The sequence below is a fragment of the Camelus bactrianus genome, chromosome 7 (genome assembly GCF_048773025.1).
Source record: "Camelus bactrianus isolate YW-2024 breed Bactrian camel chromosome 7, ASM4877302v1, whole genome shotgun sequence".
Lineage (NCBI taxonomy): Eukaryota > Metazoa > Chordata > Mammalia > Artiodactyla > Camelidae > Camelus > Camelus bactrianus.
The window spans coordinates 40,708,092-40,718,265 of record NC_133545.1 but is presented as its reverse complement, the minus strand read 5'-3'; the positions used below and the strand labels follow the sequence as shown (position 1 = coordinate 40,718,265).

Genomic DNA, 10,174 nt, shown 5'->3' with positions numbered 1-10,174 from the left:
TGAGCTTCTTCAATCTGTCAGTTTGTGGCTTTTGCCAAATTCAGGATCTTTAAGCCATTATCTTTGGGGTAGTTTTTCAGCCTGCCCTCTCTCCTGTCTCTCTGAGACTCCCGTGACGCAAATGTTAGATCTTCTGTTACAGACCCACAGGTCCCTGAGGCTCTGTTAATTTTTTTCAGTCTGTTTTCTCTCTACTGTTCAATCTCTATTGTTCTATTTCCCAGTTCACTGGTTCTTTCCTCTGTGCCCTCCAATCTGCTGTTGGACCCATCCATTGAGTTTTTAATTTCAGTTATTATATTTTTCGGTTCTAAAATTTCCATCTGGGATCTTCTGTTTCTTTGCTGAGAATTTCTGCATTTTCACGTGCTCCAAGCCTGTTCTTCATTGTTCACGAAAGTATTTTTTATGATGTCTGCTTTACAATCTTTGTCAGACAATTCTAACACACCTGTCATGGTCTGTTTTGGCATCAGCTGATTGTCTTTCTTCATTTAGTTTGAGATCTTCCTGGTTCTTCAAATGACAAGTAGTTTTTCAATTGACATCTGGACATTTTGGAAATTATGAGACTCTGGATCTTACTGAAATCTTCTACTTTAGCTGGCTTACTCTGAAGCCACCCAGCAGAGAAGGGTAAGGGGCACCACCGCAATACTGCTAAGTGGAGGTGGAAGTCCGGGTTCCCACTCAGCTTCTGTTGTAACCCAGGGGAGGGTGCCCCTTGTTACTGCTCAGCAGAGGTAGGAGTTTCAACTTCCTCTCCACTGATACAATACCTCCTTGGCTAGGAGGAGTAGGAATGCCTCACTACTGCCTCCTACAGGCCTTCACTGACACCACAGGGAAGGGTGGCTTTGTTCCCACTGGGTGGTGATTGAAGTCCTAATCTGCCACTTGGCGTCCTCTGACCCCACCCCAGCAGGGATGGGGAGGGGCACCCCGTTACTGCCAGAGGGGGTGTAAGTACAGGGTCTCCACTGACTCTGCTGGGGAGGGGAGATTGTTACTGCCGGGTGGCTCCCTACTTGAGCTTTTCTGACACTACCCCAACAGTGGGGTGACGGTGGGGGATGGGGTTAGAGTGCCTTGTTACAACCTGGCAAGGGTGGAAGTCTAGACTCCCCTCTTGACCTTTTGCTGGCTTGGGCGGAGGTGGAGGTTCTACAGTTTTTCTCTGCGGTGTTTGGCTGGGTTCTGGGGTAAAGCACTTACCCTCTCAAAGTTTTATCTTGCTAGAGTGTCCCTTTCACAGCCCTTTGGCTGGAGAGGCTTTTCTTGTTTGTTGCTGTTGTTTTGTTTTTTGTCTGTGCTCATGCTCATTGGTGCTTTCAGGCTGCTGGCTTCTTCAGCTGCAAGTCTGAGATGTACAAGGCAAAAGAAAACCCAGAGAATTCAGCACCACGTCATGCCTAGGGTCCCGAGGTCCCTAGCTAGTCTGCTTGTTTTATATGTACTGTTGAGAGATTTCAGCTGCACTCAACAAAACGTATTGGGAAGAATATGTCTACTCCATCTTCCCAGAAGCCGAAGTCTCCAAATATACTTATTTCATATTGTTTCTGATCATTTCAGTATCTTAAAACTTTGCAGAACTAAATTGCTTTTTTCTGTTCTCACTCATAGTGTATCATTTTCCTTATGATTATCTTTTAAATTTTTAAGTGGAAATCCTGAGGACCTGAATTAGGATTGCTTTTTTTCAGAGGGGATTTATGCCTGCCTCTGCTGGGAGCCACCAGGCTTACTAACTGGGGACCATTTAGTTCTCTTCACAGGTTCTGGTTTCATACAGAAATCTCAGGTTGTTTTCCTGTCCTGTAGCAGGAACGCTCAAGAGTTAATCATCTAATTCTGGGGCTATTCTTGTCAAGGACACCAGGGCCATTACCGTCTAGACTTTCAGTTCAGTTTAGCTTCTTTCTCTTTGTGGGAGAGGGACTGGCACAGCTTGAAGATTTTCCTTGTTTTCTTGCAAGCCCAGAAATGCTTTTCAAAAACTATGTTTGCTATGAAGTATCCAGGAGCTGCTTGTATTGTGGTTAGAGGGTCAAAATCACTGGTAGAAATGGAAATTCCTTACAGATGACATTTGCTGGGACACCTTGAAAACGACTGGAAAAAGTTATAACTAACAGATTTTTGTTAAAAGGCCAACATGAAGGTTTTATTGTTAATGTTTTAAATTTCTTCAGTGAAAGTTGTCACTAGGTAGGAGAGAGAGAGATTAGAGTAATATTTAATTTTTAGTATCTACAGCCAAACTGAGTCTTGCTCACTGTATCACCATAACTAGGTTCCGGGTCACAGACAAACCTGGTCTTCTTGGGAGGAGTTAAGAACTGAAGAAAACTGGAATATTTAAGGGTATACTTGAAAAGAGTGAGGCATAATAGCTATAAAACATGGTCTAACCTGTAGTCTGTGCTTCAGCCTCACGACAGAATTGCAGCTGTAGCTGAAAAGTCCTTCGGTCCTTTTTCCCAAGAGTGAAAACCAAATCTTTATTTTTCGCTCCTGTACCTAGTTCACTCTCATTCTAATAGCCTGTTTTGAAGGTCCAGGTCACCGCATTTCACAGAGACATGAGATTTTTTGATAACCAGTGTTGTTTTATTCATGACTCTTCTTTCTTCCATTTATTCAATAAGTAAGAGGATGACCATTTCTTGATAAGCCAAATAAAATTTTAGCTTCCAGGAAACACTTTCCCCTCATCGTCTTGATTCTTCTACTTTAAAATCCTGTTCCAAGGATGGCTCTGTACCAACCAAATTCTTCAATAGGAACAATAATGATTGCTAATACTTACTATAGCCCAGGCTCTGTTCTAAGCTTATTACATATATTTATTCCTTAAAACAATCCTAAGACATGGGTATCTGGGCTGGCCTCCATCTGCAAGCAAGGAGACTGAGGCACGGTCAAAGAACCCAAAGCTTCCCAGCTGGAAGGTAGTGGAACTGACGATCGATACTAGGCTGTCTGGTTCCACAGTTTGGGCGATAATCCTCTAGCATAGACTGGACATGGCCAAGGCCAGACCCAGTATGTGTGACGTTTATGAGTCTCTCTAACAAAATAAAATGTAGTATTTCAGTAGGGAATACAGGCTAAACCACAAATACATTTATTCCTCTAAGAACAGTATGCCATCTTTTAAATTTGTCAAATTTTATTATCAGCTGTCTCTGCAGCTTGCTTGCTCTTATGAAGCAGACTAAAAAATCCCAGAGCAGAGTGATTCACCAGCACCACCATTAAGCTGCAAATCTATCCTTTGTCACAGAGCAAAAATACATGTCAGATCAACTCAATAAAATAACTTTAAGGGTTCACAGAAGTACTCACATCTCCGTGTCGTGCATTCCCGTGCTTCATGGCCCCCTTTTCAATGGTCTAACTTCTAACCCGGTTTCTTTTTATAGTCTGAGAACAGGATTCGCCCAAGTGAGATCTCCCTTCAGAGCACTGTTAAAAATGCATTAAACAGAGAGATATCCCAGGTCCCTGTTCTAAAGTTTAAAAATATATGAGCATATCTATTATGTCTTAGTGAGTTTTTGTTTCCCCCTTTTTGATCATGTCTTCAATTTCTTCTGAGAGCTTTCCTTTGTAGTCATTTGGTTCTACTGCATTTAACTTCTTTTGATACTCCAGTGGCAAACCATTCTCTTTTGCACCCATGCAAATGACCTAGAAATAGTTAAAATAAACAAGAAGCCCTCCTTTAGTTAGGAACATAATTTAATTTAGTATACCACAGCTGTATTTGAAGTATCAAAGTGTGAAATATTAGCTTTTAGATAATTCTAGAATAAACAATTTATAGAACGAAACAGCGAGCGAGCCAGTCCTCTCACAACGAGCATGAAGGCGCAGGGAGCTTTCAGAGCCACACGATCCATTCTTACGGGATATCAACTGTACTCAATAATCTGATTTAAAGTCTTTTTCCATTAAGATAAAAACTTATACAGAATCTGCATGATCTTTTAAGAAACAAACACCACTTTTCAAAAAAAATTTTCTTTTAAGTTTCCAGGGAGCAGTTTTACTTCAATCCTGGAGTCTACCTCTGAGTTAGACATGAGGGAACACACAGCATCTGTGTTCAATGGTACTTCCCAGATCCATCCCAGGAGAATTCCTCTAGGTTCCGTATTAGAAAATTCCAGATTAGGCCCAGGAACTGGGTCACCCTCTCTGAGTGTCATGTCCTGATGGGCCCTGCCAACAAGTACCTAAGTTTGGGTTTCTGAAAAGGGATGTTGGGCTCTCTGTCCTGAATTCTTTTCCTGTGCTTGCAGGAGTGGCTTCCCTGATTTTTAAAAGCAGTGTGACTCTTTTTTTCTCTCTCCATCTAGAAATGGAAAACATTTCAGCAGTAGGAAATATATTTTCTTCCCTATAAAATGAATCTTGATGTTCACTGAAATACCGTTTTGTGAGGAAGAAAAACAATGACAAAAGCAAAGGCGTAGGATAAACCTATCAAAAAATACATTCCTGTTCATATTCATATTTTCTACTTTAAGAAAGAAAAAACATGTCTAGAATTATGACTCAAATACATTTCTAAAAGCTTTTTTTTTAAATAAAGTTTTAGGAACATAGTTCTATCATTATGAATAAATCTGAACATTTTTGAATTTGCACTTCCAGTAAATAACTACCATTTTTGCACTAAAAAACATTTTCAGTAAAATGAATTGTTCATGTAGAATCACAAACACACAAAGCCTTTTGAAAACAAGATATTCCTTAGTTTGGCTCAGTAAAAGCTAATGAGGAATCACCACAAGTCTTTTGCAAGCAGTAAGTTTAAAAAGATACCTTTTTATACTGGGGTGATGGAGGAACGCTCTGATAATTTTTCATCTGATAACTTCGACAGGTTATTTCTTTTCCTTCTTGAGTAGAAACATTAACTTCTATTGGGACATATGTTCCACTTTTAACCCCTTCTTGCCTGAAACCAGAACAGTCAAATTTTAGTCATACTTGACTTAGCCAAATTAGTTTACGGGATTAAAATTTTTACTTGTGTATGGCTATACCTGCTCCCTGTGGATTCTGGGACAGAGGAGAACATACTGTAAACACTACCACATCCAAAGTAAGCTTAGCATTTCAGTTAGAAAGCTTAAGACATTACTTCATATACTTCTAACAGATCTCTACGTTTATGCTTTCTAAAAACATAAATCAGTGTACTTGATTCAAGATGTATAACCCTGAAACATTAATCTCCAGGCTACAAAAACTGGACTGTGTGTTCTGACAGCAAGAGAACAGCCAGCCAGAGAAAAGACTATACACCCGGAGAGGAAGGCTCATTCCCGTTTGCAAGTGACCTAAAGTATCAAGCGTGTCAGATGCTTGTCTGCTCTTCTCAAATCCTACATTTTTCTGCCAACTTTCTTTGTATTAAATGCTCTGCCACATAATCCTTGTGTTCTAGTTGTAAAAAGCATCAGAACATTTCTAATGTGTTTTAAAGTTTTTACAACTCATTATTACTTTTTTAATGATTCAACTGCCACCTTAAAGAATTATTTTTTTTCAAAATTGGCTCTAATAAAAACTGAACTGCTTTTGAAATCAATAAAAGTATATAACAATTATAAAAACTCTTCATGCCTTTTCACAATATGAAACTACAAAGCTACTTTAAAAAAATGAAACATAATAAAAATAAGGACTTTCATCTATTATAGAAGAGATTACTACAAACACCTCTCCAAATCTCAGTCAGAAAGTGTGACCTTTCTAGGCTTTTCTTTTTGGGAAATGAACATTACACCTTTTAGGGTAACTTTAAAATACAAAGAATACGTCCTCAGTATATGGTTTTGAAAAACCAACACATATATGTACATCCTTGCACATGATCCCCTTTCTAAATCAGTGATTATTTAATATATAATTAGAAGCCACCTACGTATCCAGAGAACTTAAGTTGCTTTTGTTCATTTTCCATACGACTCCCCATACTTCATCACCAGGACTTTCAAAAACGGTGGCTATACCTCCGTGCCAAGTTTCACTTGTTTTGCCTTGGGAATTGCCAAAGTCAAGCTTAAAATCCTACAAAAGAAACCAAAGTGAAATCATCAATATCCACTTGAACCAAAACTGCCCTCCTCAAAATAAAAAAAAAGATTTACCTTGAACTGTATGCAATTAAAACATAAACCTTGAGTTCCTTCTAGGCATAAGAAGCTATGGAAAATACAAAGATAAACAAACAAGGACCCAACTCTCACAGACTGTATTTTTTCATAGTTTTCTTTAAAAATAAAATGTATGCTGAGATGGTACATGCATAAACAAGAGGTTTAAGGGGGAAAATAAACTCCATAATCCCAATGCCTTAACACAACTATTTTCATTTTTGAAAATGATCTTGCAGTCTACTTACATACACAAAGATTTTAACCTAGAAGCAATCATAGTGTACATAATTGTTGAAGCTGGGTGATGGCTACAAAAGGGTTATGACATTCTTTCTACTTGTCTGTATGTAAGAGCACCCTGCTAGCATATATCACTGTGTTTGCCCTAAGGGAGCTGGCATTTGTATACTTATGAACTTAACCTAATATTCATATTCATGAATTGTACTAATATATCTGTATCATAGGAGCAGCTAACGCTTACTGGAAAATTACTGGGTTCTATACACTGTACTATGAGCTTTTTCTTCTTCTTTTTTTTTTTTTTTCTTTTTGAGGGGGGAAGTAATTCGATTTATTTATTTATTTATTATGGAGGCACTGGGGATTGAACCCAGGACCTTGTGCATGCTAACCATGTGCTCAACCACTGAGCTATACCCTCCCTCCTGTACTATGAGCTTTATATGGGCTTTCATTTTTTTAATCCTGTCAACAACTTTGTTATACCCATTTAACAGAAAGAAAAACTGTGGCTTAAAAAGATTAACCAACTTGCCTAAGGTCTCACAACTAATAAGTAATGGAGTCAAGGTTTCAACTTTAGGATTCTTCCCTCACAGAGATGGGTAATCAAAGGGCTAAGCTAGGAAGATTAAAAATCCTTCTTGGCTCTTTGGTTTAGGAAGATTTCTTTCCATCTTTCCAGAGCTTAAGTTTCCTTAATGATAAAATAAAAAAGGTTGAACCAGATAATAAACCTAAAGTTTACATTTGATCTCTGTCACCTTTATTTTTTAAAAAACCTGTCAGCAATCTCACAAAAAAAGCTCAGTTCAAGTGGCCAGTACCTTCAACTGGTATGTTAGATGTTCTTGGACCAAGGATCCCTGGCAAGACACCAGGAGGTCTGATAAAAGTCACAACCCCACTGGGAACTAGGAATTTTCATTCCTTGTCTTGTTCTACTCCTCAGCTGCTTCTGACATACTTAGCCTCCCTGTCTTGATCTGTCTCCTTTCTGGCTTTTACACTGTTCCTAGATCTCCTCTATTCATTTTGCCAACTCCTCATTTGCTACCTGATCTTTAAATGTTGCAGTTTCTAAGAGCTCAGTTTAGGTCCTTTTCTCTGTTCAGCAATTTGCTCAAGACAATCTCATCCCCTCCAGTGGCTTCAAATACCATCCAGTATTCCAGTCATCTTTTAATCCAGCACAGATCACTCTTCTGAGCTTCAAAAGTGCTTAGAACATAGTGAGCACTTAATAAATGTTCACTAATATTTTTCTGCTCCCTTGGATATATAATTAGCATCTCAAACTCAGTTCAGCTGACCCTTGAACAACACGGGTTTGCACTGCATGGGTCCACTTATACATGAATTTTTAAAATAAATATAGTACCTGCAATTTCATTTTACAGATCATTAAATTAAAACTAAGTACATGGAAAAGCTTGTGTTCGATTAGAGATTGAAACAGAGAATATGTGGAATCAAAAGAACTAGGACTTGAGCCTTGATTCTATCCAAACTATTCCAGCTTCCCACCCTTGGGTGAGTCTTTTATCAACTCTTTTGTTTTTGAAGCAGAGATGGCAGTTCTCGGATTTTCGGCTGGGCGAAAGGTCGGCACCACTGACCTTGACCACTGTTCAAGGGCCAACTATATGCCCAAACTGAGCCTGATTTTTTTTTTTCACTCCCAACCTAATTCTCCTCTTCTCTTTACAAACATCACCATCATCCACATTGATACCATGCATCCACTATCACTGCATCAAAAACCTTAGTCATCGCCATTATCTCCTCCTCCTTTCACAGTCACCAAGGCTTAACATTGTTCTCTCCTAAGTATCTCCCAAACTCACTTACCGCCCATGGCTACCACTCCAAGGTACCATCATCTTTAGTGTGGACTACTACAAAAACTTCCTAACTGAGCTCCCAACATCTTTCCAATCCATTTTCCACAGCAACCAGAATGAGCTTTCAAAGATGTAAATCTGGCATTTCATTTGCCTAAATTCGGCCGAGGTCTTCTCACTGCTTTCAAGATAAAAACCCACGTCTTCTTTGGCTTCTGTGGTCCTGTAACATGTGGCCCTTCCCGACCTCTCTGGTCCCCACGCTACATCCTCCTCACACACTAAATTCCAGCCACGCTAGCTAGAAGATCCAGGCTTTTTCTTTCCCGAGGTCTTTTGTACCTTCTATTCCTTCTATTTGTTTGCTCCTCCCCTCTCCCCAGTCATTTAGATCTCAGCTTAAAAATCACATTTTCAGGAATGGTTTTACTGAGCATCCTGGTTAGGTTGGGTCCCCAAGTCATATACTCCGATAGCATCCTATGTGTCTCCTTTAAAAAAGAGGGGAGCTTTTTTTTCAGAGCAGTTTTAGGTTCAGAGCAAAATTGAGAGGAAGGTGCAACGTGTTTCCTTTTAAGACCAACCATATTTGTGACTGAATAATCATTTGTTTGATAGCTCTTCACTTCATCCCAACTATAAACATCTGAACTTCTTTCCCACATTTGGAGAATTCCTTACCTTATGAGTTTGGGGAGTAGAAAGTGCCAGAGCCCACCTCCCATTTTTGAAATTTCAAATGCCAGAAGTTGGTTCTCCCAGCTTTGCTTGAAGTCAGGGCATGGGTACATGGCCAAGACAGCCAGTCAGAACACCCACCTAGGGCTCCGAATTAGAAGCTAGTGACCCAGGACAGCAGAAACTCCACCCTGGTGGTGGCGGCCACATTTGGGTTTCAGGAACCGCAGGGAGTAGTGGCAGTGGCAGGCAGGGTCCAGAGCAGGCGATGCTGGATGCAGGGTCCATGCTTACCAAGTTCAGCGGTGGTGCAGCAGCAGCCTCCTGGGCTGGTTCTGTCTGATACCGGTTGTGCTACAGCTCCCTTTATGCCTGTCTGTTTTGTCAGCTTTGTGGTCCTACCTTCCTGGTCATTCTGTGAGCTCTTCAGCGGCCTTTCAACACATTCTTTTTCTGCTTAAATCAGCCGCTTCTGTTGCTTGCAACTAAGAACCCTGACAACAATAGCAGAGACCATGTTTGTCTGGTTCAATAATGTCAGAAGGCTTTGTATGTACTTTGTTTGCTTGTCTCTCCTATAGACTGGGAGGTCCTGAAAGTAGAGAACTTAACTGCGTTATCTTTGTGTCTGCAGGTTAAGTGCTGTAAGAATATGTGCTAAAGGAATAAATGGACTGTACTGAGCGCACTGATTTTTACCAAGGTGCGCGATGGTTCATTCAGCCTCTTGACTTAACTGAGCACAGCCCTTACTATAAATAAGACAGGGCTCCAGCTTTCAGGCTCTCTCAGATCTGGAACAAAAGGCAGGGAAACGGGTTTTTACAAAAACCAGGCGACAAGTCCTGGAGCAAAGTTAGGTACAGAACAGAAAGCATTCTGATTCCCTGTCTTGGGGCAGAAATGGCTTCTCAGAGGGACCAACCGAATGGATTCTGTGCTGATGTCCCCAAGTCAGAGGACACCAGAGAGGAGGTGGGATCTGGGCAGAACCAGCAGCTGGTGGGCATATCAGGAAGGGGAGCTCAGGGCAGCCTGGGAGGCACAGGTGCGGGAGGCACAGCACCGCTCAGCAGGTGTCCAGCATAGAACCAAGGGCCAGTGGGGCGGCCTGGGTCCTGCAGGGGACCTGATGTGCTCTGATCAGAAAGAGCTGCATTCCTGGCCCAGTGCTGCCGACGCGCGGTCCTGAGAAAGAGACTTCTCGAAATCCTGACCCCCTCGTCTGCA

General features: G+C 40.8%; 1 protein-coding gene across 3 annotated transcripts in view; it reads right to left on the bottom strand.

The window, feature by feature from the left end:
* Window positions 1-3,107: 3,107 nt before the first annotated feature.
* GGCT (gamma-glutamylcyclotransferase) overlaps window positions 3,108-10,174 on the bottom strand; it is a 40,373-nt gene continuing 33,306 nt past the window's right edge. For all 3 annotated transcript variants that reach the window (XM_074367290.1, XM_045508067.2, XM_010971335.3), the window contains exons 3-5: window positions 5,945-6,090; window positions 4,837-4,972; window positions 3,108-3,696 (exon numbers count right to left, since the gene is read on the bottom strand). In XM_074367290.1, coding sequence (XP_074223391.1) covers window positions 3,553-3,696; window positions 4,837-4,972; window positions 5,945-6,090 — 426 coding nt within the window. In that variant the 3' untranslated portion in view covers window positions 3,108-3,552. The remainder of the gene's footprint in view (window positions 3,697-4,836; window positions 4,973-5,944; window positions 6,091-10,174) is intronic.